The sequence below is a fragment of the Sus scrofa genome, chromosome 12 (genome assembly GCF_054392235.1).
Source record: "Sus scrofa isolate SSC_HxYL_T2T_F1_AM1 chromosome 12, Sscrofa_HxYL_maternal_Yorkshire_Landrace_v2.0, whole genome shotgun sequence".
Lineage (NCBI taxonomy): Eukaryota > Metazoa > Chordata > Mammalia > Artiodactyla > Suidae > Sus > Sus scrofa.
In genome coordinates, this window is record NC_139394.1 from 66,403,040 (window position 1) to 66,429,503 (window position 26,464).

General features: G+C 61.4%; 1 protein-coding gene across 4 annotated transcripts; it reads left to right on the forward strand.

Annotated features, from left to right (window-relative positions):
- Positions 1–5,539: 5,539 nt before the first annotated feature.
- FLCN (folliculin) lies at positions 5,540–21,394 on the forward strand. Of its 4 annotated transcripts, none has more exons than XM_084986424.1 (14): positions 5,540–5,764; positions 7,155–7,256; positions 9,687–9,746; positions 9,940–10,212; positions 11,349–11,495; positions 12,297–12,518; positions 13,165–13,325; positions 15,513–15,604; positions 16,691–16,881; positions 17,827–17,940; positions 18,516–18,639; positions 19,417–19,548; positions 19,654–19,759; positions 20,188–21,394. In XM_084986424.1, the coding sequence occupies exons 4-14, from the start codon at positions 9,964–9,966 to the stop codon at positions 20,387–20,389; spliced, it is 1,740 nt and encodes a 579-aa protein (XP_084842550.1). In that variant the 5' UTR covers positions 5,540–5,764; positions 7,155–7,256; positions 9,687–9,746; positions 9,940–9,963; the 3' UTR covers positions 20,390–21,394. The 4 variants fall into 4 exon arrangements, with proteins under 4 accessions (XP_084842550.1, XP_020923688.1, XP_084842551.1 ...); XM_021068029.2 differs by having other exon boundaries at positions 5,540–5,655; XM_084986423.1 differs by lacking the exon at positions 5,540–5,764 and adding an exon at positions 6,159–7,029.
- The last annotated feature ends 5,070 nt before the right edge of the window (positions 21,395–26,464 follow it).

Sequence of the window (26,464 nt, forward strand, 5' to 3'; positions counted from 1 at the left end):
ACAAGCTTTGCACCTCAGGTTGCTGTCGGTTGTGTCAAAGGAAAAATAAAGCTGGGCGAGTCCCTCGGGCAGGAACCAGTGCCTCGTGGTTAGAAGCGACTGCGCTGGAACCCGAGCGACGCTGCCGTGCCCCTTCTAACGCGGGCGAGTGCTGCCCTCTTTGTCGTCTTGAGCAGGGCGCTTTTGTGAGACAGGTGCCGGCTTTCCCCTCTTTTTCTTCAGAGGCGTCTTCTGATCATCCGCACATTCGCATTTTGACTATGTGTCGGGCTCCTCCTCTGCAGACTCTGAAACGCATCTGACTCAGGGTCACTGACCTCGCCCCGGAATGGTGTGGACGCTTGGTAAAGTGTGGTCAGATTAACCCGAAATTTGCAGTCACATTTTCATGCCTAAAAAGTTGCCCTAGGAGTTCCCTGGTGGCTTAGCGGGTTAAGGACCTGGCGTCACTCCTATGGCATGGGTTTGATCCCTGGCCCGAGGAAGGGAGTCTGCATGCCGTGGGCAAGGCCAGAAAAGTGGGTTTTTTGCTGTGGACCCTTGTGACAAGGACTGCTTTGCTGTAGAAACGCAGCCGCAGACCGCCGGCTCCGTAAATGCCTGGGTGAGGCCAGGTTCCAGCACAGCTTAGGGACAGACAGGCGCGGCCTGGCTGTGAGCCCGCCTCGGGACTTGGCTCTCCAAGTGAGCTGCGTCATTTTCACCTGTACACCTGCCTGTTCTTGGGAGAGAGGAAACGTTTCTTCCGTCAGTGTGGCAAACTACAGCCCCTGAGTTGTTTTGTAAAAAACAATTGGACAATTTCTGAGTTACCTGTACCTGAATTAAAATTGCCTAAAATGTGTTTGAGGGGCCTGGTGGCTGCCGGCCATGAGTGTTTATAAGGAAAGGGCAACTCTGTGGGCTTCTGATGCGGATACTTAGTTTTTTCCCAAAACAGGGTTCATCGAGACACCGCATCATTTTGACGCGGAACTCCCCACGCGCCCCGGCCATTGCAGTGCCCGGGGGGGGGGGGGCCTCCCACGTCCTCTCTGGTGGTGGGGCCCTAGCTCTGCAGAGCCAGGGAGTGGGGCGCAGGCCCCGGCGGCAGGGCTCCCACATGCACAGGTGGGGACCCCCTAAATCTGCTCATCCCTTGGTGAGTCTTTGCCTTTTCTAATACGTGACTAGTGCATCCGCTAGATTGTTCTGTGAAACCGGTGGGTGGTCTCTCTCTCGACAGGCGTTACTCTTGGAAGTTTTCAGTCAGGGAGGCAGGTGGCCTCATTTGTTACAGGAAGTGACACTGAGACTCCCACCTGCTGCGCCTGAGGAGTGCCTGCTCTGGCTCTGCCTGTGCCTGTGCCGAGTCACAGCCTTAGCTGCTCCTTCGAGGTGGTTCTCAGCGGCAGGTTGTTCTCTGAACACGTGCACCTACGAAGACCTGGAGCGTCGCGAGGGTGCGTTTGCGCCTAGGGAGTTAGGGCAGGTTCCGAGTCCCGAGGGTGTGGCCCGGGCCTGGCGTTCGTAGTGGACTCACTGGTCCTCAGTTGTTAGTAGATGCTCTGGATCCTGAGTGCTCCTGTGGCTCAGCAGGTGACGGATCCAGCGTTGTCACGGCTCTGGCCCAGGAGCTTCTGTGTGCCGTGGGCGTGGCCGAGCAAGTAGAAAATACTTGCTGTGGATGAATGAGAGACACTCAGAGTTCAGTACGTGGTGTGTGTGTGTGTTTCTGTCTGTGCCCGGCGAGCCCCCAGACGGTGTTCAGCCTCCAGTGTCGAATGTCTCAGGGGAACTTGGCCCAGAGTCTCCAGTTTGGGATGAACTGGTGTAAAGAAACATCTCGGAGTTCCCGCTTTTGAAATGGCGGCAGGTGTTTCGGAGCCAAAGACTGGCAGACGGGCCGCGAAGGGCTGGAGCTTCTCTGCCCTGCACAGAGTGCAGCACGCCTTCCTCGCTTTGTTCAGGACATGAGAATCGCGGATGGAATATGACCATGTGAAAGATACCCCTGGCCGCAGTAACGGGAGGTGCCTCTATAATCCGGCCGGCAACAAACACGCTTTTCCAGCACCTGATTTGGCAGAGGGTCTTAAGAAGTGAAGTCAGCTTGTGAGCCACGATGCTCACGGGGACTCCCCTGTTCAAATTCCGCCACGGGTCAGTTTCTGATTCTCTCCTATCCCTTCCTTTCAGAAATTCAGTTTGGGATTTGTAAATTTTTTTTTTTTTTTGTCTTTTTGTCTTTGTCTTTGTTGTTGTTGTTGTTGTTGTTGCTATTTCTTGGGCCGCTCCCGCGGCATATGGAGGTTCCCAGGCTAGGGGTCGAATCGGAGCTGCAGCCACCGGCCTACGCCAGAGCCACAGCAACGCGGGATCCGAGCCGCATCTGCAGCCTACACCACAGTTCACGGCAACGCCGGATCGTTAACCCACTGAGCAAGGGCAGGGACTGAACCTGCAACCTCATGGTTCCTAGTCGGATTCGTTAACCACTGCGCCACGACGGGAACTCCCTTTTTTTTTTTTTTTTTTTTTGCCACACTCAAGGCATAGGGCAGTTCCCAGGCCAGGGGCTGAAACGGAGCCACAGTGGGACCTACGCTACATCGGTGGCAACACTGGATCTTTAACCGACTGCCACGATGGGAGCTCCTGGATTTGTAAATTCTGAGTTTCTGGGTTGCACCATGAAAGCAGTGAATTTGTAGAAGAAAACTGTTATTTGCATGTAAGTTCGAGCAGTTGCAAAGAGCCCAGAGTAAATAAATGGTAAATGAGGTACTTGTGAACAGGAAGATGGGGCAGGTACTCTTTGTAGGCACTTAAGTTATTTAATGGTGACATTGCTGCACAAAGACAAAATCCCATCTGTAGCCTTTCCTAAATCAGAAGCTGAAACCAGAGCACTCAGGCTAATTGTAAAAGGCATTTAATAAGCCTCCATCCTCCAAGGACTGCTTATTATTATCATTAGACTGAAAAACAACCAGTTGGGATTTAACAAGCAGCTGGTATTGGATTAAAATACCAACAAGCTATCATATGGATTTAATTGGGGAGGAGAGGTAATTTTAAACAGTTTTCTTAAACCGCTCTGATAAAAAAAATGCAAAATAAACACTCGTTTTGTTTTAAGAGATAATATTGAATGACTAGTTCTTGCCTTGCAACTGGCCGGATACTTACATGCATTTGTCTGATAGCCCAAACCTCTGCAGGACGTACAAGTCTTGTGTGAGTTCCACCTTCTGACATATGACCCATTACTTGCTTGCTGTTAAGCATAACTGAAAACCCAGGAAATACTGTTGTTGCTGGAAGAGGTGAAAGCTTGGATTACTATTTATAACAGGGGATCTATTATAATACTTTTTAAAAAATGACGTGATTAGACGTATTCAGTCGAGGAGTTCCCAGCGTGACTCTTGTGACTCAGCTTGTGACTTGGGGATTAATGAACCCGACTAGCATCCATGAGGACTCGGGTTCAATTCCTGGCCTTGCTCAGTGGGTTAAGGATCGGGCGTTGCTGTGAGCTGCAGTGCAGGTCAGAAGCCGCTGGGCTCCCACTTGGCTGTGGCTGTGGCGCAGGCCAGCAGCTGCACATCTGATTCAGCTCCTAGCCTGGGGACTTCCATATACTGCGAGTGCAGCCCTAAAAAGACCAAAACACAACAAAACACTAAAAATTGTGAAAGAACATTTGTCTTCCTGGTTGAAGCAGCAGGATATGCAGTGGGATTTCTTCCCTTTAAGATGTTAAGCTCCCTTTAAATAAAAGCAGCATGGCAGCAAAGTTTGGGAAGGTTGTGTTAAGTTCTTTACTAGTGTGGAAATCAGTTGGTCAGATTTATATTCAGAATTGCTGCTGTGTCATTTTCAGGGTGAGTTTTGTTTACTGTGACAGATGTGGGAAATTTTTCTGTTAGAAATTGAAAGGCCACAGACTAGGAGGCCGCAGTCATTTCTTGCACCTTTCCACTAAGGCTTTCAAAAAGCATTTCACAAACTCTGTAAAACTCAGGCGTTGATGACAGAAGTAAACCTAGAACTCCAAATCAGTATATCCCTGTGGGGGTTTTGTTGTTGTTGTTACTGCCCCCCCCCCCCCGCCCCATTTTAGGGCTGCAGGTGCGGAATACGAGGTTCCCAGGCTAGGGGCCGAATCCAAGCTCTAGCCGGTGGCCTACACCACAGCCACCGAAAAGCCAGATCACAGCCACCTCTGCGACCTACAGGAATCCGAACCCGCGTCCTAATGGCTTTGTTTCTTTCTTTGTTTCCGCTGAGCTGCGATAGGAACTCCTGTGTTACTGTTTGCTTCGGAAATTATTTTTTGACTTATCAGCCAGTATGCTAAGTTCTTGGCTGTCCAATATCAAGAGGAACTGGATTGCTAGGACTAGTTAATAATATAGGGGCAATAACTGGCCTCAAAACTCCATCCCCTGTAGTCCTTAATCTTCTACCACAAGGTGCCCATCTGCGCTTTCCTCGGCTCAGAAGTGACTCCCGTGATTTGTTTTTTTGCCGCGCTTCTGGCACGCGGAAGTTCCTGGGCCGGCAATCGATCCCATAGCTACGGCAGCGAGGCGAACCGCTTCAGTGACAACACCGGATCCTTAATTGCCTGAGCCACCAGGGAACTCTCAGACCCGGTGATTTTACCCTTGGTCTAGGGCGGTCCATTGACACTCCCTCACTCTAGGCCGCCTGGCATAAGGCACTGAAGCCTTTCGGACTGACCACTATACAGTCTGAACAAAAGACGCCCAGGTTTTAGAAGATTATCTCTGGATAACCACAGTTTTTAAAGTTTGGCGCACACGCTTTCCCGTCCCACTTTCCCGGCGGCGCGGGCTTTTTGCGTCACCCGACGGCCTTCTCCCTCGACGTCGCCCTCTGTTTACGTCAGCTGGCGGACGGCCCCATGCTCGCACGCCCCACCGAAGACCGGTTCAATCGGAAATTTAATAAAAACTAATGGTGCAAGCAAAGGGAATTACAGCGCCCTTTATGGAATCGCGACATTCCCTTTTTTGTTTCTTTGGTGTGCACTGGGAATCCTAGGATAGCTATATTTTTCAAGTTTTTTTTAAAAGGTTCTTTAAATTGAAGTACCCCTCTCTCCTGTAATGGTTTCCTCCGACATCCCCCGCCCCTCCGTCTGAGCGGGCGGAACCACTCCGGAATTTTCAGAGGGTTAGCGGGCTGGGGGTAGTGGCGACGGCGTTCTGCTGGACTTCGGAGCCGCCGGGCTCTCCGGGCCTTCCCGGGGTGCGGCTCCGCGCGTTTCCTCCGCGGCCTGGGCGGTGGTACGGCCATCACCCCCTCCGCGAATCGGCCATGATACAGTCCGCGCCCCCACCCGCGGCTTGGGCGGTGGTGTGGCCCACGCCCCCACCGCCTCTGGGACGGGTGGCACGCACCGCACCCCCTCCGCCAGGCGGGCCATGGTACGGCCCGAGCCCCCACTAAACCTCTGGGCGTTGGTACGGCCCGCACCCCCACCCGCGGCCGGGGCAGTGGTACGGCCCGGGCGAGTCACGCGCCTGGGGGCGGGCGCCGTGCAGCCGCGGGGGAGGAGGTGACGGCGCGGCCCCGGACCCCGAGGGCAGCCCCAGGGGCTTCGGGACTCCGCCGGCGTCTGGCGTCGCCCTGGTCTGTCCGGTTAGTTGACCCGCGGGTTCGGGGCAAGGGGAGGGAGCCGGCCGGCGAGGCCGGGCTGAGGGGCGCGTCGGCGTCGCCGCCCCCGCCCGGGGTCCCGCGGGCCCTGGAGGTGAGGGGCCGTCGGGTGTGGCGGGTGCGGTCCGGCGCGCCCGGTCGGGGGAGGCAGGTTCGGCCCGGGGGTGGGTCGCGGCGGCCCCGGGGGGCCGGGGGCCGGGAGGAGTCCCCGCGGGAGGCGATGGGTCGCCAGCCGGGGGACACCGGGCACAATCCGCGGGGGCCGTCGGGGCCGTCGGGGCGGACGTGTCGGGGGCACCAGCCTGTCGGGGGTTGAGTGCCGGTGCCCGCGACGCCGCGTGTGTCCCCTGTGTGTACAGCGAGGCTGCGGGCCGGCAGCCGCCCTGCGCCGGGTCCTCGCAGCGTCGGCCCTCTGCGGCGGCTGCAGTTAACCCCGGGCCTGGGGCGCACCCCGGGAGGGCAGCGTCGTCCCGCGCGCCGGCCCCGGCGGGAGGGCGGGGGTTGAGCTTCTGCGTGGAGTGTGAAGGGGAGGAGGCCGTCGGGCGGGCGGACGTTTCTGCCTTTTGCTCGGATCCTGGAAAGCCCGGGCGCCCGGCGGAGACGGGGGTGGGGTGGGGGGTCCATAGAGAGCTGCCCGCTGTTCCGGCCCCGGCGGCGGTTCCCTCCCCGCGGTGAGGCTTGGCCTGTGCAGCTCAGCTTCGGGCGGCGCCCAGGGGCTTCGGGCGGCGCCCAGGGGCTTCGGTGCCTCCTGGCCGTCGCCCGGCCGGGCCTGGAGACGGGCCTTTTCCCGCTTCCACAGGCGGCGGGCTCGCAGGCTTTGCCCTGGGCTGCCTCACTGCCCTGCGGTGGCTCCTGGGCCGGGGCCCCCGGGGACCAAAGAGAGGTCAGGCGGGAGTGTTTTTCACCTAAAGATTGACAAGGGGGACTTCCCTGCGGCCTCCGTCGCTGTCGCCACTGCGGCCCAGGTCACTGCTGCGGTTCAGGTTCAGCCTCTGGCTGGCGAACTTCTGCGTGCCAGCGGTGTGGCCGCAGAGAAGCAAGAGATGAAAAGCTAAGAGGAGTCGCCCGTTTTGATTGCGGATGCTGGATGCTGGGAAGGAGCTGAGCAAGGTCGCCTCAGCTCTCCCTTCCCAGAGCGGTCTGCGGTCTGAAGGGTGAAAGTGGGGGATGCGGCCGCTGCCCCCTTATGACCAGGACTAGCAAGGAGCAGCGAGGACTTTGTGTCTCTAAGCATCTTACGTTTGAGAAGGTCCCTTAAGTTTATTGCAAGAGATCGTTTGTGAAAAGTTGCTGTAGAGGCGTGAACTCAGGCCCGTCTTTGACCCCAGTGTCCCTTCTCCGTCAGCGGCTGCTTGAAAAGTGAGAACCACGGGAATCGCCAAGTCCTTTTTGGGGACATCCTAGTTTCACGTTGGCTGTGAGCCCCTTGAGTTGTTGCTTGTTGCTGTTAGAACCTGCTGTGACTTTTTTTTCCCTTTATCTAGAAACCCTCAGGTCCCAGAGCTGAAGAAAGACTGCTGTTGGGAAGCGGCCTGTCTCGCTTTGGCCTAGGCGCCATGCGCGTCCCGTGACTGCCAAGCACGGAGGTTGGTACTGCTGCTCTGCAGACGGGGTGAACCTCGGCCAGGTGCTGCCGCGGTGTGCGCCTCTCACTGGCGAAGGTCTCACTTGTCTTTTTTCGTCTCTCACAGGAAAATAGGGTCTTTTCCAAGCTTGATGCCTTTGATTACTTTGGGTCTAGGTATCTCTCCTTTTGAGGTTTTTTTTTTAGGGGTCGAATCAGATCTACAGCTGCCAGTCTACACCACAGGCACAGCAACGCAGATTCCGCGCCGAGTCTGCAACCTACATCACAGCTCATGGCAACCCACTGAGTGAGGCAGGGATTGAACCCACGTCCTCGTGGTACTAGTCTGGTTTGTTACTGCTGAGCCACGGCGGGAGCTCCTCCTTCCGAGGTTCTCACTCCGTCGTGTTGCCTGGCTCCTTCTTCCACAGTGGGTTTTTTTTTTTTTTTCCCCCATGCCCACGGCCTGTGGATGTTCCTGGGCCAGGGATTAAACCTGTGCCACAGCAGCAAGCCAAGCTGCCGCAGTGACAACGCCGGATCTCCAACTTGCCGCACCATAAAAACTCTCACAGTAGGCGTTTCAGCCATTTACTTCAACCACGTCGCGTTTACCTTTTTTTTTTTTGGTCTTTTTAAATTTTTTTAAAGCTGTGCCCGCGGCATATGGAGGTTCCTGGGCTAGGGTCGAATCAGAGCTGTGGCTGCCTGCCTACGTCACAGCAACGCGGGATCTGTGCTGTATCTGTGACCTACACCACAGCTCATGGCAATGCTGGATCCCTAACCCACTGAGCGAGGCCAGGGATTGAACCTGCAACTTCACGGTTCCGAGTCGGATTCGTGAACCACTGAGCCGTGATGGGAACTCCGCCCTTAGCCTTTTAAATCTGGTTTGTTCAGCTTCTATGACTCCAGTTCTGCTCCTTGGTGTCCTCCAAGCCGGTGCCCCTCACTCTCGTGTCTGCAGACCCCACAGTGACCCTTCCCCCCTCTGTGGCAACAGCAGTCCTTTCTGCTCGGCTCCTGAGTTCCTGTCTTTCTCCAGCGGCAGCGAGCGGGTGTCGACTGTGTGGGGGACCTGTTACGGAGGAGAGGAGCCCTCCCCTGTCGGGGAAGGGGGACGGGCGAGCCGGGCCCTGGGGCCGATGAGGGGCTCCTCCGAGCAGGGCCCTGCGGCGGGGGGAGGCTGAGGGGTGACCGGCTGGGGTCCGTGGGGAGGGTCCTGGCCCTTTACCCTCGGCGCTGCCCTCTGGTCCTGCAGCCCAGACTCTCCCTGACCTCGGGGTCCTCCGGCTAAACGTCCTTCTGTCGACTGTCTCCCCCCCACCCCCCTGCCGTCCAGGCCGGGGCCTGACTTGCTGCCCGCGGGGCCGCCTCCTCAGAGGCCTGTCTCGTGGTGGGTCCTGCGGTTCCTGCTGTTTGACAGGCGCGGGCCAGTCGGCCCAGCGGGCAGCTGCGAAGCAGGTGGGCAGGTGGGCAGGTGGGCAGGCCGGAGAGCGGCCCTGAGCTCCCAGCAGCAGGAGGGCGACGCCGGCCCCACCGTGCGCGCTCAGGCCGCTTGGTGCCTTGGCTCGGTCGGCCCTCTGCGGGGGCCTGGCCGCTGGGCGACGCGCGCAGGGAGCCTGCCCTTGGAGTCCGTGGTGGGGGTGGTGTCCCCAAGAGAAGAGGGCCGGCGCCCGGGACTCTCTCAGACGCCGGGCGCCTGAACGGTTACCAGTGGAGCAGGGCTGTCTGGGGCACTTCCTGTGGTGACAGAAATGGTCCCCAGTCCACCCTGTTCCCTTAAAACGGTGGCCGTGAGCCCTGCGCGCCTGTGAGACGAGGACAGGGATGCTCGGGAGGGCGAAGCTCCCACTCCCGTCTCAGACGCCTGGGCCCAGAGAGTCCTCGTCCCTCCTCGCGCCTGGCTTCCAGGCCCTGCTGTGTCACACGTGGCAGTTACACTGGGCCGTCACTCCCCCTCTGGGCCTCCTCTGCCCTTGGAGGCCCGCTGGGTGCCCTGCTCCCCCCGCTGCTCCGCCAGGGCCCTGCTGTCCTCGCGGTCACTTTCTGCGCACGGGGTTTCTGCTCTGCTGCCCTGCCTGTCGTCTGTCCCCTCGACGAGCCCTTCTTCTCCTGCGTCTAAGCTCTGGGGGCCCAGGTCCCATCGAGGTGCCCCCCGAATAGCCCACCCAGCTCCACGTCACCTGCCTTCCTGGTCCAGCCGCCCCGTCTCCGCGCGCCCCAGCCCCGCTCTGCCCCCCCCACCCCCAGGATCCGAGTAAAGTTTGCCCTGATCCCGTTTCTTACCGGAACCCAGCGGGGGCGCTCTGATCTCTGAGAAAGCGTTGCGGGTGTCGTGTGGCCCAGAGGGTCCCTGGAGTCCTAGTGTCCCGCCCCGGCCCCGCTTGGGCAGCCCCCACACCCCTGGGGGCCCTTCTGTCTAAACTCCTCCCGCCCCCCGCAGGGATCCTGGACCAGCGGGCCTGCCCTTCTGACGCGCTCACCGCCCGTGTGCCCCCAGGAGGTGAGCTCCGAGGGGCGGCTGCGCCGGGCGGGTTCCCGGGGCCTGGGCCGCAGCGTCTGGTTCCCGCTGGGGGTCTGTCCTCGGCGGCCGGCTCGGCCTCCGTCCTCGCAGCAGGGACTCCCCGTGCTCCGGGGCCGGCAGTGCCGTCGGGTGGAGGTGGCGGCCAGCGCGCGGTGTTGCCCTCTCCCCACAGGCCTCGCGCCCTCCCCCGGACGCCATGAACGCCATCGTCGCGCTCTGCCACTTCTGCGAGCTCCACGGCCCCCGCACTCTCTTCTGCACGGAGGTGCTGCACGCGCCGCTTCCGCAGGGGGCCGGGAGCGGGGACGGCGCCGGCCAGGGCGACCAGGCCGAGGAGGAGGAGGGCGGCATTCAGATGAGCAGCCGCGTCCGCGCGCACAGTCCGGCGGAAGGGGCCAGCGCGGAGTCCAGCAGCCCGGGGCCCAAGAAGTCAGACATGTGCGAGGCGAGTGTCCCCCGGCTTCGGGCGCCTGTTCTCGGCAGGGGCTCGTGGGGCCCGGCAGCACGGCCCTGGGCCCTCGCGCTCGCTGCTCCCCTCTCCGTCCTCTCCTGTCGCGTGAGCTCTCGTGTTTGCGCCCTGCCCTGGCAGAGCGGTTGCCAGCCCCCCACACACGCGCGTTCGCACACTGCGCCTCTCGAGCCTCTGGCCCTGGACCCTGTTGTCAGGGGAGTGTTCTCCTCCCGGGTCTGCCCAGCCGGGCGGGCCTCTCGGTGCAGCTTCGGGGCTGTGGATTGGAGGTCACGTGTTCTCGCCAAGCCGCGGCTCCTCGCCAAGGACCTGGGTCGGGAGTCGCGGTTGGGCGGGGGTGGACCTGTCAGTGCCGTGTGAGCAGCACGCCAGCCGCCCTGGCTTGGTTGTGCCGAGGAGCAGATGGCGTGACGGGGTGGGTTGATGCATTGCTGGAAAGCACGGGGGATCTGGGGGAGGGAGCAGGAGGTGACCGAGTGTGTCCCCCGGGGCGGGGTCTGGGCTGGAAGAGTCGTGGAGGACTCCGAGCCCTTGGGCTGGAATGGCCTCGGGGGGTCCTGCACAGCACTGGCCACCACCCCCGTGCTGGTGGCTTTGTTTTATTGACTTTGTGTTTTAGGGCTGCACCCACGGCGCGTGGAAGTTCTCAGGCGGGAGGTCCCATCGGAGTTGAGGGAACTCCGTGCGGGTGGCTGTGGAGGGCGCCAGCTGGACCACGCAGAGGGTCTGGGTGTGTGTCCCCGGACAGCCACGCCGATGCCACGGTCCGGTGGCTTCTTGAGGCCCCAGCGACATAGTCGTGCTGGGACCCAGGACAGGCTGGCACATCTGCCAGCCGCTCCTCGGCGCTGCCCTGCAGGGGGGGGGTTCTGGGTCACGCGCCCAGGGCTCGCCCTGCTCCTCGATGCTGGTGGGTCGGGTCTGCTGCCCTTCGTTCCCTCCACGTCCTGCTGCTTCCTGGTAGGAAGCGGTGGGGTCTTCGGCTGGTGGGGCCGCAGGACCCGGTGACCGCCCCATGAGGGCAGCTCGTCTCCTGCGCCACGCTTGCGCGAGCGGCAGGGCGCATAGCTTGTTCCCCCACCAACCGGCCTCCCCTGCTTTCTCGCGGGCAGGGCTGCCGGTCCCTTGCCGCCGGCCACCCCGGCTACATCAGCCACGACAAGGAGACCTCCATCAAGTACGTCAGTCACCAGCACCCCAACCACCCCCAACTCTTCAGCATCGTCCGCCAGGCCTGCGTGCGGAGCCTGAGCTGTGAGGTGAGCGGCCCGGGCCCCTCCCGCTCCCCGGGCCCCGGGCCCTGGGGCCAGCGCCGCCTCCGTGACCAGCGGAGGGCGGCTGGTGGTGCTGCCAGACAAAGCCGGCCGGGCCGAGCGGGCGCGGGCGGCCTCGGGGCTCCGCGTGCGCCCTGCCCTGGTGGAGGCTGGCCCGTGGCCAGCTTGGCGCTTGAAGCCCCCGGCCCTCAGGGAGCGGCTGTTCACGGACGCGCTGCTCACGTCCGGTGTCGCTTCCCCGCCTCGTCCCCGTCAGTCGCTGTGTGCTCTCCGAGCCGCCTGGCGCGGGTCGGGACGTCTCAGATACGCAGCTGCCGATGTCGTGTTCCCGCCTTAGCCTGTGTCCTCGTCACAGAGGATGCAGTCTGGGGGCAGCCGCTCCTTGTCGCGGGGTACCCCTGCTGAGAAACACCAGGCTCCCTCGCTGCTGGTCCTGGGCGCCGTGTGCCCGCCTTGCTGCCCCCTGTTCCCCTGCTCAGGGTGGGTGTGTGCTGGGCGGGGTGTCGGGAGCGAGGCCCACGTCTCCTCCAAGTCTTGTCACACGGTCGTCGCTGCGCGGCTGTGTAGACCTGCCAGCACTCCAGGGTGGCCCCGCGGGGCGAGGTTGCGACCTTGCGTCGTGGTTTATGGCTCGAGGTGGGGGGAGGCGGGAGCCCGCCGGCCCTCGCGGTTCTCAGGGTCGCATGTCACCTCTAGGAGGCCCCTTTCCTCTGTCCCCTCGCCCTTCCCGCTCTCCGCGGGGTTCGCCGAGGACGGCGCCCCGGAGCAGGTGTCCCCGTCCCGCAGGTCTGCCCCGGGCGCGAAGGCCCCATCTTCTTCGGGGACGAGCAGCACGGCTTCGTGTTCAGCCACACCTTCTTCATCAAGGACAGCCTGGCCCGCGGCTTCCAGCGCTGGTACAGCATCATCGCCATCATGATGGACCGCATCTACCTCATCAACTCCTGGCCCTTCCTGCTGGGCAGGGTCCGAGGGATCATCGACGAGCTGCAGGGCAAGGCCCTCAAGGTGACCGGGGCCGGGGCTCCGGCCGAGGCGCGGGGCGCCTCCTCCTCCACGGGCTCTCGAGTCTCTGGTTCTGGTCCCTGGACTCTGACTTTGCTGCAGGCGGAGCTCTGGTCTTGTCCCCGCTGGCTTTGCCGTCTCTGGCCGTGACCTTGGCGGCCTGTGTGCCCGAGGTTGCAGAGCCACGGCCAAGGTGCACCTGCGGCGGCAGGGCTGCAGCTCAGGACAGGCCGGTGGCGCTCTGATAACAAGCTCGAGTCTCATTGATGTTCTGCAGCCGTCGGCCAGGAGGGGGGCGGGGGGGGCGCGGGCAGCGGGGCAGATGGTCGATGGTCGGCTCGGCCGAAGTCCTGCTGCTTCTGCCTGCTGCCAGGCTCGGGGTGGGGTGGAGGCCTCGCGCCTCTGGCCCCTCCTTTCCCTGGGCGGTCACGTGTTCCACCTTTGCAGCTCTGAGCAGGGGGAGCCTCCCCGGCCCGTGAGGGGGGGACCCTTGCAGGGGCGGCTGCAGGAGAGCTTCCCGGCCGAGCCTCGTCTCCGGCGCCCGTGGGCAGAGCTGCTGTGCTCGCCAGGGTCTGGCAGCCGCCTCCAGGCTGGGGTGCCAGCTGCGCCCGGGCGCCCAGCCGGCTCTGACCCTCCCTGTGCGTGTCAGGTGTTCGAGGCGGAGCAGTTTGGGTGCCCCCAGCGCGCGCAGAGGATGAACACGGCCTTCACGCCGTTCCTGCACCAGAGGAACGGCAATGCCGCCCGCTCGCTGACCTCCCTGACCGACGACGACAGCCTCTGGGCCTGCCTGCACACCTCCTTCGCCTGGTAACGCGCCCCGCACAGCTGGCGGGGGGGCTGTGCTCTGGTTTGGGGGGCCGGGTCGCATTTAGGTGGGACTGGTTTCCCGATGTGTTTTGTGTTTGAGCAGCCACACCTGTGGCACTTGGCAGTTCACGGGCCAGGGACTGAACTGTAGCCTCGGCCCTGCTGAGTCCCTGCATCCGCTGCCCCAGGCCCGGGATCAGCCCCAGGCTCCACAGCATCCCCGGCCGCTGCGGCCCAGCGGGAGCTCCCTAGTGGATTTTTCAAAGTGATGTTTCTGTGCCAGGACGAGCAGTCTCCCCTTTCTCGTAAACAGCGGGGCGCGTTGGTCTTGCACAGCCTGGGGGTCTGCACTTGCCAGGAGCCCCGCCTGGTCTCAGCGGAGTTGCTTTCTCTCGAGGCTGGCGTGTCGTCGCCGGCTGTGTGGGGCAGTTGGATGGGACCTGCTTGCTCTTAGGACCGACCCCAGCAGCCCCCTGTGCTTCGTGCATGCGCTGTTTGTCACCAGTGTGCCCCTGTCGCTAGGCGCTGCCTGGCGGGAGGAGAAGGCTTGTCCCCTTCTTTTAGAGGGGGAAGCGTCGCCAGATTTGGGGGCGTGTTTGGAGACCACCCCGGTCTGTTTTCGGGCCGCAGGGGGTTTCTCCTCCTCCCGCTGCAGGCTGCGCTCCTTCCAGGGACCCCCCCACCCCCGACCTGCATCCGTGTGCAGCGTCCCCGTCAGGGCCTGGTGTGGAGGCTCCTCTCACGTAGACCCCTGAGTGCAGCTCCCGAGAACCTGCACACTAAGGCGGGAGCACCTGGCGTACAGTTCCTCCTGTCTTTCTTCCTAATAAAACGATTTTGAGAGAACAAGAAGGGGATTCCCATTGTGGCTCAGCAGAAACAAACCCAGCTAACGTCCACGAGGACGCAGGTTCAATCCCTGGCCTCACTCAGTGGCTTGAGAACCTGCTGTCGTCATCAGCTGTGGTGTAGGTCACCGCAAGGCTTGGATCTGGCGTTGCGACGGAGTGTGGTGTAGGTTGTAGACGTGGCTCAGGTCCTGCGCTGCTGTGGCCGTGGTGGAGGCCGGTGGCTGCAGCTCCGATTTCACCCCTGGCCTGGAAACTCCGTATGCCTCAGCTGCGGCCCTAAGAAGCAAAAAATAAAAATGAAAAGGCAGGAGGAGCCAGGTCAGGTGAGGCAGAAAGATTCTTTTTCTCTTCAGCTTGCAGATTCTCAGGAGCCGCACTCAAGGACTTACTTGTCAGAAGTGTCCTTTTATTTAGGGAAATTTTCACACGGACTCCACGTGTAACGAGCAGCCCAAAGAGCTGGACGCTCCCGTTGTCCAGCTTTAGCAGCTCCCTGCATCTTTACTGCCCTTTGATCTTCTTCTCGCCTTTTCTCTCAATCCTTTCTCTTTTTTTCCTCTTTATCTTCTTTTTTTTGGCTGCGCCTGCAGCGTATAAAACGTCCTGCCACAGCAGTGAATTGAGCCCCTATAATAACAGTGTCAGTTCCCTAAGCTGCTGGAACTCCCTTAGGATTTTGTGTGTGTGTGTGAGTGTTTTTGCCATTTCTTGGGCTGTTCCCACAGCATATGGAGGATCCCAGACTAGGGGTCGAATCGGAGCTGCAGCCGCCGGCCTCCACCAGAGCCACAGCAACGCGGGATCCGAGCCGCGTCTTTGGCCTACACCACAGCTCACGGCAACGCTGGATCCTTCACCCACTGAGCAAGGCCAGGGATCGAACCCGCAACCTCATGGTCCCCAGTCGGATTCGTTAACCACTGCGCCATGACGGGAGCGCCTAAGTTTTTTTTTAAAGCGAGTCTTGGTTGTGTCGTTTCAGCCGTAGAGCCGCAGTCACATCCGTCCAGATGAGTGAAGCGGCCCGATAAGGCCACACAGCCCAGGCCGCGGTCCCTCTGCGGGCCCTGCCACTGGGCGGACTGTGTGGTGGGGTCAGCGCCCCGCACAGGCGCTGGACCGTGCGGCAGGCTTCTCCGTCTAGACCCCGCCACCCCGACTTCCTGCCTTTGGTTGGAGGCCTGGGCCACGTGTGCTGTAGGGTCCGCTCGGGGCTTGCTCAGCCCCTTCTCTCACAGCCGTGCTTCCCGTTAGCCGTAGTCGGGGCGCGAGGCTGGCTTGCCCCTGGTCCAGTTCTGCCCCGGGGAAGGCGCGTCAGGGACGCTCTGTTCCGCAGGCTCCTGAAGGCGTGTGGCAGCCGGCTGACCGAGAAGCTCCTGGAAGGCGCGCCCACCGAGGACACCTTGGTCCAGATGGAGCAGCTCGCAGGTGAGCGGGCGCCGCGCCTGCCGGGGCTGGGGCCGCGGGGCCGTCTGCACCCCGCCACCCAGCGGGAAGCCATCGCAGAAGCTGGCTCTTCGCGCTTCGCCTCTTTCTCGCCGTTTCCTGTCTCGTTTTCCTTGACGGCCACTGGCGAGGGCTGTCGGCTGTCGCTCGGGAGAGACTCAGGACGGCTTGGAGCTTTCGCGTCCCTGTGTGACGTGAGCAGCCGCTTGGCCTTTCTGACGGTGATGCATCCTTTGCCCTTTTCTGGCCGCTGCGTGGCAAACAGAAGTTCCCGGGCCGGGGATCGAACCCAAGCCGCAGCAGCTGTGTCCTTAACCACCGGGCCACCAGGGACCCCAGTTCTTTGCGTTTTAACAGTAGAACATCGTACGTCACTGCACGTGGTGGCTCCCGAGCCTCTCGGCATTGGGGCCGCCCTCCCTGGGCTCCTGGTCTGCCGCTCTGTCTGGCCCGGCCCGGGGGCGCTGCTCCCCTCCGCGGTGAGGCGGCTTCCGGCGGTGCACATCCAGGGCTCGGTCCCCAGCCTCTCTGGGTGCGTCCGGTGCGCAGTTGTGCAGGTGACTGGCAGCACGCCCTGGAGCTGTTCCCAGGTTATTCCTGGAGTCGGGGGACTTGCGTCGTGTGGGGGGCAGCTGGTTCAGCCAGAGCAGGACCTGGTCAGGACACAGCCTCGCCTCCGGATTTGTGGCCACACGGGATGGCCTCTAAGTGGGGATGAAAGTTCCCGGCCCGTGAAGACGGCGAGGGCGGCCTGCGTCAAAATGTACTCACGCGGGGAGCCGGGCGTGCGTGTCGGGGGAGGGGACGCCCGCGTGCGGGGCTCACTCTCGGGTCTGGGACTGTGTTTGGCCGCGAAGGTGAGCAGAGGGGCTCAGAGCGCACGCTGGGTGGGACACAGCTGCGTGACATCCTGGCTCGAGGGCACTCGTGAGGCCCTTTGCGTGTGACGCGGAGAGAAGACGCTGTGAACCACGCGTGTCCTTGGGCCGTGGTGGCCGTGTGCAGGGCACAGGGGACGCCGGCGCCCAGGGCAGCGCGGCGGGGACTGAGTCGGCGTCTGTGTTGCAGACCTGGAAGAGGAGTCGGAGAGCTGGGGCAGCCCCGAGGCCGCAGAGGAGGGGGAAGGCCCTGCACTGTCAGAGGCCGCGGGCGGCCGGGAGCTGGCCCAGCGCCCCCCGGACCCGGCCGTGCTCTCCGACCGTGGAGCCTGGCAGCCGCGGAAGCCCCCCGTCTTCAAGTCCCTGCGGCACATGCGGCAGGTAGGCGGCAGGTAGGGGAGCCGGGTCCCCTCCTCTCGGCTTCTCCGCATCCAGCGCCTCGTCCTTCGGGCCTGTCGTGTGCAGGAGACGCAGGAACTTCCTGGGGGGCGGCTGAGGGTGGCAGTGGCCTCTGGGATGTCAGTGAGGATACAGCGGCTTCTTTCAGAAAAGGCCTTACCGTTGACGTCTCACGATGCATCATTCTAGACCCTTCTAAAGGAATTGAACAGCACCGTGGGTTTGCGCACAGCGTAGGTGCCTCACACGTTGAAAACGGCGTCCGTTCTCACAGGGAGTGAGAGACCCCTGCCGTGCCCACCCCAGTGCCGCAGGTGCGCCCTGGGCCGTGAAGCCCAGGAGCGGAGCCTGTGGTGCAGCGCGTGGCGGGGGCCGGCGGGTGGGCGGGCGGGCGGACGGCGCGCTTGCGGAGGCGGCCTGTCCCTTTTGTCAGATGGAGTTGACTTTGACATCGAGCGTGAACCTGTCAGAAAAGGGTCGTTTCTCTTCTGGACAGTGAAGTGGAGACTGACCTCAGGGCAGGTGGTCTTCGGGGCCTCGGGATGAAAAAGAGCCGCCTGTCAAATCCACCCTCAATGCGGCCGCTCGCGTGGGTTAAAGCCGGAGGCTTTGATCCCGCCGGCTCGCGCTGACGTGATTTGGCAAAGCTTCAGCGTGTAGAGCAGGAGAGAAGTGGACAAAAAGCCAGCACTTAACTGCCTCAAGTTTTTGAGAACAGCGTCGGGGAACAGATGTTAATGTGCGCAGGAGCCTCGGGGTCAGCCTGCGCCCTCCTGCCTCGGGCAGGTTCACCCGGCCTCCCGGAGACGCTGCCTGTCCTGACCGGTCTCCATTCTCGCTGCAGAGGAAGTTTCTAGACAGACGCACGGACACCTTCCCCGGGGCGGGAAGAAGGCTCGCGCGCGAGACCGCGACCGTGTCTTGCAGGTGCTGGGGGCCCCGTCCTTTCGCATGCTGGCCTGGCACGTGCTCATGGGGAACCAGGTCATCTGGAAGAGCAGAGACGCGGACCTCGTCCACTCAGCCTTCGAGGTTCTCCGGGTGAGCGGGTCTTTCTTCTTACGTGTTTCGTGGCAGGAGTGTCGGCCTGGCGGGTCTCACACAGCCGGGTGAGGACGCAGCAGAGACCGGGCGCAGGGTCGCGCCTGCGTCTCGGGTCTGCGTGTGTCCACCACTCCCAAGGGCGGTCGTCCGTGGTTTTCACTCCAGCCCGTGGTCCACGCTGTGCTGATGGGTGGCTGACCGTCCCGGCGGCCGCGCCCCCCAGCCCAGGGCCTCTGAGAAGCCGTCACTCGGGGAGGCGGGTCTGGGCCCCCGCCGTCCGCTGCTCAGGGCTCGCCGAGAGCCCCTGGGGCGAGGTGTGGCTGCCTCCCCGGAGGCCGAGGGGGCGCCGGGCCCAGGTCTGGCTCTGCCAGTGTGCGCGAGTGTGCGCGAGGGTGCACACCAGCCCCTGCCGAGGCCCCCGAGGCCGCAGAGTGAACCGGCCTCTCCAGAGCCTTAGAGGCTTTTGGGGGGTGAGGCGAGAGACGGACGCCTGAGGTCAGAGCAGCGGGAGAGCTGGGGGGACCTGGGGGCCGCGTTGGCGGGGCCGGTTCTGAGGCGCCCTGTCCCCCCAGACCATGCTGCCCGTGGGCTGCGTCCGCGTCATCCCCTACAGCGGCCAGTACGAGGAGGCCTACCGCTGCAACTTCCTGGGGCTCAGCCCGCACGTGCACATCCCCCCCCACGTGCTGGCCTCAGGTGCGTGCCCTGCGCTCCCGGCCCGGAGCCGAAGCGCGGTGACGGGATCTTGGCTGTGGGTTCGAGGACGGCGCCTGCCGGGAAGACCCACGTTGCAGGACCTGCTCTCCTGGGGACACTGGGCCTCTGTTTTCTGTCCTTGAAGTGGGTGAGGGTTGGACGGCACAACCTCCCGTCAGGGTGGCTCGCTGGGGAGCGGTTCTCCGTGGGGACAGGTGCCAGGCCTGGCGGGAACCCCCGTGGTGGATGGGGGGGTGGATGGCAGGGCCGTCTGTGGTGTGGCCGAGTGAGGCCACCCAGGTCCAGGCCTGCGGGACTGAGGCCTCCTTCCTGGTCCCCCCAGAGTGCAGGCCTGCGGGGCTGCCACCCCCTGAGCACCCCAGCTGGGGCGTGAGTGCAGGAGGCAGCGCGGAGAAGGCAGGCTCTAGTCCCGGAGACCCCCACAGGCTGCGTGACCCCCACACAGCTGCTCTGTGTCAGCTCCCGGTCGCACGCTGGGGCCGTGGCGGGACGCTCCCGCCGGCCATCCGGCATCGGGCCAGGCCAGGCGTCGGACGTAGTTAGTGATTCAGTAGTTAATCCGCGGGCGGCGCTGCACCGCGGCGTTAGCTTCACGAGGCAGACGTGCGCCCTGGACGCTCACGATACACACAGAAGACGTTACAGCCGGAGCGCAAACCTCCGACGGGAGCTCTGCCCCGTCTCGGTGGCCTGAGGTCGCGGGGGCCCTTGGCCGGGTGTCAGGAGCCCCCGGGCAGCGCCTCTGTGTTGCCGCAGAGTTCGCCGTCATCGTGGAGGTCCACGCAGCCCCTCGCTCCAGCCTCCACCCGGCCGCGTGCGAGGACGACCAGTCCCTCAGCAAGTACGAGTTCGTGGTCACCAGTGGAAGCCCAGTGGCCGCGGACCGAGGTGGGCGCTGCTGGGCAGGGCGGCCTCTGGCCGCAACGGGGCGGGGGGCTGCGGCTGCCCGCCGCCCGTGCTGACGCCCCCCGCTCTGCCCCGCCGGGCCCGCAGTCGGCCCCACCATCCTGAATAAGATGGAAGCTGCCCTGACCAACCAGAACCTGTCCGTGGACGTGGTGGACCAGTGCCTGGTGTGCCTCAAGGAGGAGTGGATGAAGTAAGCGCCGCCTGGGCCCCGGGCCGCTGCGGGGGGGGGGGGCGCTCCCCCGGGAACCAGGACCTGCTTCCGGAAAGGAGGCGGCCGCGGGGAGGTGGCGCAGGGGCGAGACCGGGCGCTCCGCGGGAAGCGGCCGTCGTGTCCCGCGCGGAGTCGCTTGTCGTCGGGTTTAGCGGGTCAGACGTTGTCCCGACTTCAGGGGATGGATGCAGGGAGACCCCCGAGCAGCCGCTTCTTCTCCGAGTGTAAGGCGTGGTTCCCGCTGTTGTCTTCCTGTTTGGACGCCCCAGCATGGGCGCCGGCGGGCAGGCGAGGGACCCCGCGCTGCTTCCAGAGCTGCTGCCGGTCTGGAAGCCACCGGGGCCCCTGGGCCCCAGCCCTGGTGAGGCTGCCGGGGTCGCTGAGTGTTTGGTCTCGGTTTCCTGCAGCAAAGTGAAGGTGCTTTTCAAGTTCACCAAGGTGGACAGTCGGCCCAAGGAGGACACGCAGAAGCTCCTGAGCATCCTCGGGGCGTCCGAGGAGGACAACGTCAAGCTGCTCAAGTTCTGGATGACCGGCCTGAGCAAGACCTACAAGTCCCACCTCATGTCCACCGTCCGCAGCCCCACGGCCTCCGAGCCCCGCAGTTAACCCCGTGGGCACCCGCTGGGGAGTGGGGGCGGCCGTCCTGGCCACGGAGCTCGGGTGCGCTCCCGGGCCGTCGCAGGCCGTGCCCCCACGTCCACACTGCCCACGTGGAGCTGCTGCCGACACGGAGTGGGCGCCGCGGGGGCTGCGCTTGGCCCTCTGGGTGGGGGTGGACCTGGCACGGTTCTTGGCACCACCCGACAGACTGTCAGCATTGCCCGGCCCTGAGGGGGCGGCGGGAAGCCCGTGCCCCGGAGCCCCCTGCCCTCGGGCACCTCAGGCCTGTGGCGGCCGCGGATCTCCCAGCTCATGGGGGTCCGTCAGGCCGCCTCAGCCTGAGCGCCGTGGCCGCAGCGTCGCGTCCTGGATTGAGGTCAGCGCTCGAGTCTCTCTGTCCCGGGACTCAGCACGGGTTTTCCAGGTTCCCAGTGTGTCCGCGCGTCTCGCTGTGGTTGTGGAGGTCAGCCGGGGGCCCATCCGTAGGCCTTGCTGGCGGTCTGGCCTTGGGGTCGGGCCTGGGAGGGGTCTCGGGGGTGGGGTGAGTGTTTCCCCAGCTTCGGGTCGTCCAGAAGTCACGCCCTGAGGTCGTGGGAGGCCGCCCAGCACGGCAGCTGGAAAATCAGCCTGCAGCCTGAGGCCAAGGCCCGGTCTTTTGTGCGGAGGTGGCGGTTTGTGGAAAGGTCGAAGGAGCTTGAGACGGGCCGGCTCTGCGTGGAGTTGAGAAACGCCGTGGTTTCCGTCCAGGTCGCTTTGCCCTTTGCTGCTTCTGGAGACACTTAGGTTCGGCGGCAGGCAACCCTCCGAGTGTTGGGGGTGGTTCGAGGCGGTTTCGTCGTCCCAGTGTGCGTCTGGAAAGAGGAGTCACGGTTAGACGCGTTCCCAGTGGTCCTGCTGATTGGCTCGTGGTTTCTCGTGTTTAGTTTGTAGTTAACGTGAAGACCGTGTTTGTATGAGCAGGTGTCTGCATCGTGCAGCAGCATCGACACAATAAAGGTATATTTTTCTAAATGGCCGACTGTGTTTTCCTTGGTCACGTGCCTCAGAGTGTCTGCGGTCCGTCCCGGAGAACAGCACGGCTCACGCAGTTCTGGCGGTGGACGAGCTTCGGAGCTCTTCCCGGCTGGAGGCTCACACGTCCCAGGAGAGGACTTGGCAGGTGCTGGGTAACCTTCCGTCAGTTTTCGCTCTTCGTGGAGGGTCCCACCTGCAGCCACGTGCACATGCTCCTGGAACAGCGCGCGTGGAGCTTGTGGGAGCACGAAGTGAGAAAGCCCCTGGCCTCCAGATGCCAGGGCTCCGTGCTCCATTGCCAGTTGCTGTTTTATTCGTTTGGCTGTGGGTGGGGGCTGCCCCCACGCATGTGGAAGTTCCTGGGCCAGGGAGCGAACCCATGCTGCAGCTGCAGCCTGCACCACTGCTGCAGCAACCCTGGGTCCTTAACGCACCACAACACGAGGGAAACCCTGATTGCTGCTTCTGGTCAGAGTGCAGACCCAGAGGGAGGCAGCCGTGGGCCGGCACCCCCCAAGGAGGCGAGTGCAGGGGGGCTGGCACCCTCTCCCCTCCACTGTTTCGCTTTCCCCTCTCAGGGGCCAGACATTAAGGACGAGGACGCTCAGAAACCATTGCACGTGGAGTTCCCGTCGTGACTCAGTGGAGACGAACCTGACAGAGGTCCGAGAGGATGCAGTGGCCGTGGTGCAGGCCAGTGGCCAGGCTCCGATTGGACCCCTGGCCTGGGAACCTCCATGTGCCACGGATGCGGCCCTACGAAAAAAGCCGGAAAAAATTTGCATGTTTGAGAAGGTTAGCAAGCGTCTGTTGCACACGCCCAGGTGAGGACTCAGCAAAGACCTGAGAAAAACTGGAGGCTACTCTTCTGGCTGGTTCTTGGCAAGGCGCCTATAACAATAAAAACTAAACAGACCCCCAGCAAACCGCAGGGGAGGGAGAATCTGGTGCCCAGAGCTGTCACGTTTTTAAATGTCCAGTGTTCAACCAAGAAATTGGAGACCTGCAGAGAAACGGGAGGGTGTGGAGAACCTGTTGAAAGGAACCAAAAACAATTCAGAATCTGTCCCTGAGAAAGAAAGACTTTAAAACAAATCTCTTTTGTTGTTGTTTTTTCATTTTTAGGGCCAAACCCACAGCATATGGAAGTTCCCGGCCTAGGGGTGGAATCAGAGCTGCAGCCGCCGGCCTCCACCACAGCCACGGTGACACTGCAGCTCACGGCAACGCCAGATCCTTAACCCACTGGCCAGGGATCGAACCCGCGACCTCATGGATGCTGGTCGGGTTCGTTCTGCTGCTGTGCCGCAAGGGGAACTCGGGGAACAGCCGTCTCCCAGATGCCCCAAGAGCTGAAAGAAGATGCGGAGGACGTTTTGTGTGGACAGAGTGGCGATACCGGAGGGACGGAGAGCCAAGAGTCAGAAAAGTCTGAACCTGGAACAACAGTGACGGAAATGAAAAGTTGAGTAGAGAGATTTAAAGACGACGCCGAGCAGCAGGGAGCGTCTGGGACCCTGAGGAGAGGACCAGAGACCTCACGGAGGCTGAGGAGCTGCACCTCCCAGATGGTGGCACAGCGTCCGGAGGGACGTGCTGTGGGAGCCTGAGGGAAGGACCGGGGCGGCCGGGAGTGAATAAGGGCTGCAGACCCCGGTTTTCTCGAGACGTGACTGTGCACGTGCACGCGCACCTCGGAGACACTGCTTGTGAGTCTGGCTCCAGGCCCCTCAGGAAGGCAAGCACCTGTCAGATGGGCTCACACGGATGCTTTCGTTTCCCGGTGCACGTAAAAGAGGGTCCCACGGGGTTCCTTTCGTGGCTCCACAGTTAGCGAACCTGAGTAAGATCCACGAGGACGTGGGTTGGATCCCTGGCCTTGCTCCATGGCTGAAGGGTCCGGCGTGGCTGTGAGCTGGGGTGTGGGTCGCAGACACGGCCCGGATCCTGCGTTGCTGTGGCCGTGGTGCAGGCCGGCAGCTGTGAGTCCCTTCGACCCCTGGCCTGGGAGCTCTCATATGCTGCAGGTGCAACCCTAAAAAGAAAAGCTTATGTCCACGTGATACTCTAGCCTGTTAAGTGTGCGGTAGCGCCATCGTCTTTATAAAGCAAGCGCTGTGCACGCTGTCCATCGGCGCAGCCTTCAGTGGGTTCGGGTCAGACGGCACTGATCACAGACCCCGACAAAGGAATAAAACGTTTGAAACGCTGCACGAAGCACCAGCATAGGACGTACAGACCCAAAGTGAGCAGATGCCGTGGGGTGATGGTGTCCGTCGTCTGGCTTGACGCGAAGCCGACCTTCAGTCTCTAGAAAACTCTCGGCCGAGCTCGGTAGCAGAGCGAGGAAGGACCGTACGGAGCCGAGCAGCTGCCCAGTTGATCTCCAGGAGAATCCCACCGAGACGCGTGACCAGACGCTGCAAAGACACAGAGCAGGGCTGAGGGCCGCGGAGGGCGTTGAATCGTCGTGGACACGCGAGGTCCCCGTGAGGTGATGCTCGGGTTTCTGTTTGGGGCCGGGAGGCCGCAGGACAGCAGGCCGGCAGACGGAAGGTCTGAAGCGTCGGCCTCGACTCTTCTGTGGGAAAGCGTGCCTGCCCTTCCAGTGAGGGGCAGCAGAGATGCTTCCAGGGGAGAGCGGGGGATCTTGTTCACCAACCTGTCCTGCCCGAAGGGCTCAAGGGAAGCCTACAGGGTGGCACGGGAGCCGCGAGATGGCATCTCAAAGCCGTGTGAAAAGTAAAGACCTCCGCAAAGACGAATACCTGGGCGTTGTAACACCGAGAATCCCCACGACCGTGCCCTGCAGCTGTCCATTTTGTTTTCTATACCTTAACATACATTTAAAGAAAAAAATTAATGTAAAAGCTAGGGTCGCTGTGGAGTCCCTTGGTGGCACAGTGGTTAGCGAATCCGACGGGGAACCATGAGGTGGCAGGTTCGATCCCTGGCCTCGCTCAGAGGGTTGAGGATCCGGCGTTGCCATGAGCTGTGGTGTAGGTTGCAGACGCGGCTCGGATCCCGTCTTGCTGTGGCTGTGGTGCAGGCCGGCAGCTATAGCTCCGATTCGACCCCTCGCCTGGGAACTTTCATATGCCACGGGAGCGGCCCAAAGAAATAGCAAAAAGACAAAAAAATTTTAAAAAAAAGCTAGGGTCACTGTAACTTTGGTTGATAACTCGAAATTGTATACACAACTCAGGGGACTGTACACTTAGAATCATTGCTGTTTCGTGGCACATGGTCTATAAGGATGCAGCAGTCAAAAGGGTGCGGTGGGGCTGCAGAAAAAGCAGAATTGTTGTCTGTTGTTGAAGTGAAGCTGCTCTAAGATCAAATGGGAACATTGCAACTTTAAGATGTTCAACAGCCTCCTCTCGGTAACCACAGAAAAGTTATAGGGTGTACAGAAGAGGAAATTAAGAAGTAATTTAAACATTTCACTCAAGAAAATCAATGGAAAAGAAGACAGAATGCAAGAAGTGAGAAAAACGCCTTAGGGCCTGTGGTAAAACTAACACCGTGACAGCTTGGTCCCTCCGATGTAAAGACTAAACTCTAATCAAGGACACAGGTTGGGAGTTGCTGTCGGGGCTCAGCAGCCTAAGAACCTGGCATCTATCCATGAGGATGCGGGTTCGACCCCTGGCCTTGCTCCGTAGGTTAAGGATCTGGTGTTGCTGTGAGTCGTGGTGGAGGTCACAGATGTGGCTCAGACCCGGTGTCACTGTGGCTGTGGTTTAGGCCAGCAGCCTTATCTCCAGTTTGACCCTTAGCCCAGGAACTTCCATATGCTGTGGGTGCAGCCCTAAAAAGAAAAAAGGAGAAGGAAAAAAAAAAAAAGACTTACGTATTTACCTGGTTATATGCAGACACGTAGACTTTAAGTCAAACAAGTTTTCAAGAGGGAGTTCCTGCTGTGGTGCAGCTGGACTGGTGGCGTCTCTGTAGTGAGGGGACAAAGGTTCGATCCCTGGTCTAGGACAGTGGGTGAAGGATCCAGCTTGGATCCGATGCCTGGCCTGGGAATTCCATGTGCTGTGGGGGATTTTTTTTTTTTTTTTTTTTTTTTTTTGGCAGGAGACAAGACCATTATATGTTAGCAAAAAGCTTTCTGTAAAGTACAAGAAGATACGACAATTATAAGCATTCACACAACTAATGTGTGAAAAAGCAGAATCGCAGGGAGAAATAGTTCTGCACTAACAGACTCCATCTCCCATTTACAGTAACAGGTATCGAGAAAACTGAAGATAAGGAAGCGACCTGACCAGCACAGCACACCAAGTGCCTCTAACACGTGCGCAGACCACTCTGCCGGCAGCATGCCCGGTCTCAAGTGCACGCAGACGTGTTCCACGACAGTCCGTGTTTTAGGCCACAAATGAAGTCTCAGTAGATTTTATTATTTTTATTTATTCACGTTTTGTCTTTCTGCCTTTTCGAGGGCCGCTTCCTTCGGTATATGGAGGTTCCCAGGCTAGGGGTCTAATTGGAGCTGCCAGCCAATGCCAGAGCCACAGCAACGCAGGATCCGAGCCGCATCTGTGACCTAAACCACAGCTCACGGCAACGCCGGATCCTGAACCCACTGAGCAAGGCCAGGGATCGAACCCACAACCTCATGGTTCCCAGTCGGATTGGTTAACCACTGCGCCCCGATGGGAACTCCTCAATAGATTTTAAAATATAATTATACAAAGTATCTTCTCTGATGACAAGACAAAGTTAGAAATCGATTACATAAAACCGGAAAATTCATAAAATTGTGGAAATTGAATAACACCCCCCCCTTTTTTTGGCCACACCCAAGGCGTAATGGAAGTTCCCAGGCTGGGGGTCATAGCAGAGCTGTAGCTGCTGGCTTATGCCGCAGCCACAGCAACGCCAGATCCGAGCTGTGTCCCCAACCTCGATCACAGCTCCCAGTAACGCCAGATCCTGAACCCACTGAGCAGCGCCAGGGATCGAACCCACGTCCTCATGGATGCTAGTTGGGTCACTACCACTGAGCCACAGCGGGAACTCCTAAACAGCACACTTTTATGCAACTGAGAGAGAAAA

Bases quoted from the DNA above. Each gene is read 5' to 3' on its own strand.
- FLCN (XM_084986424.1), top strand. From the start codon at position 9,964: ATGAACGCCATCGTCGCGCTCTGCCACTTCTGCGAGCTCCACGGCCCC. The intron at 10,213-11,348 runs GCGAGTGTCCCC...TCTCGCGGGCAG, and splicing joins AGAAGTCAGACATGTGCGAG to GGCTGCCGGTCCCTTGCCGC. The intron at 11,496-12,296 runs GTGAGCGGCCCG...CCCGTCCCGCAG, and splicing joins TGCGGAGCCTGAGCTGTGAG to GTCTGCCCCGGGCGCGAAGG.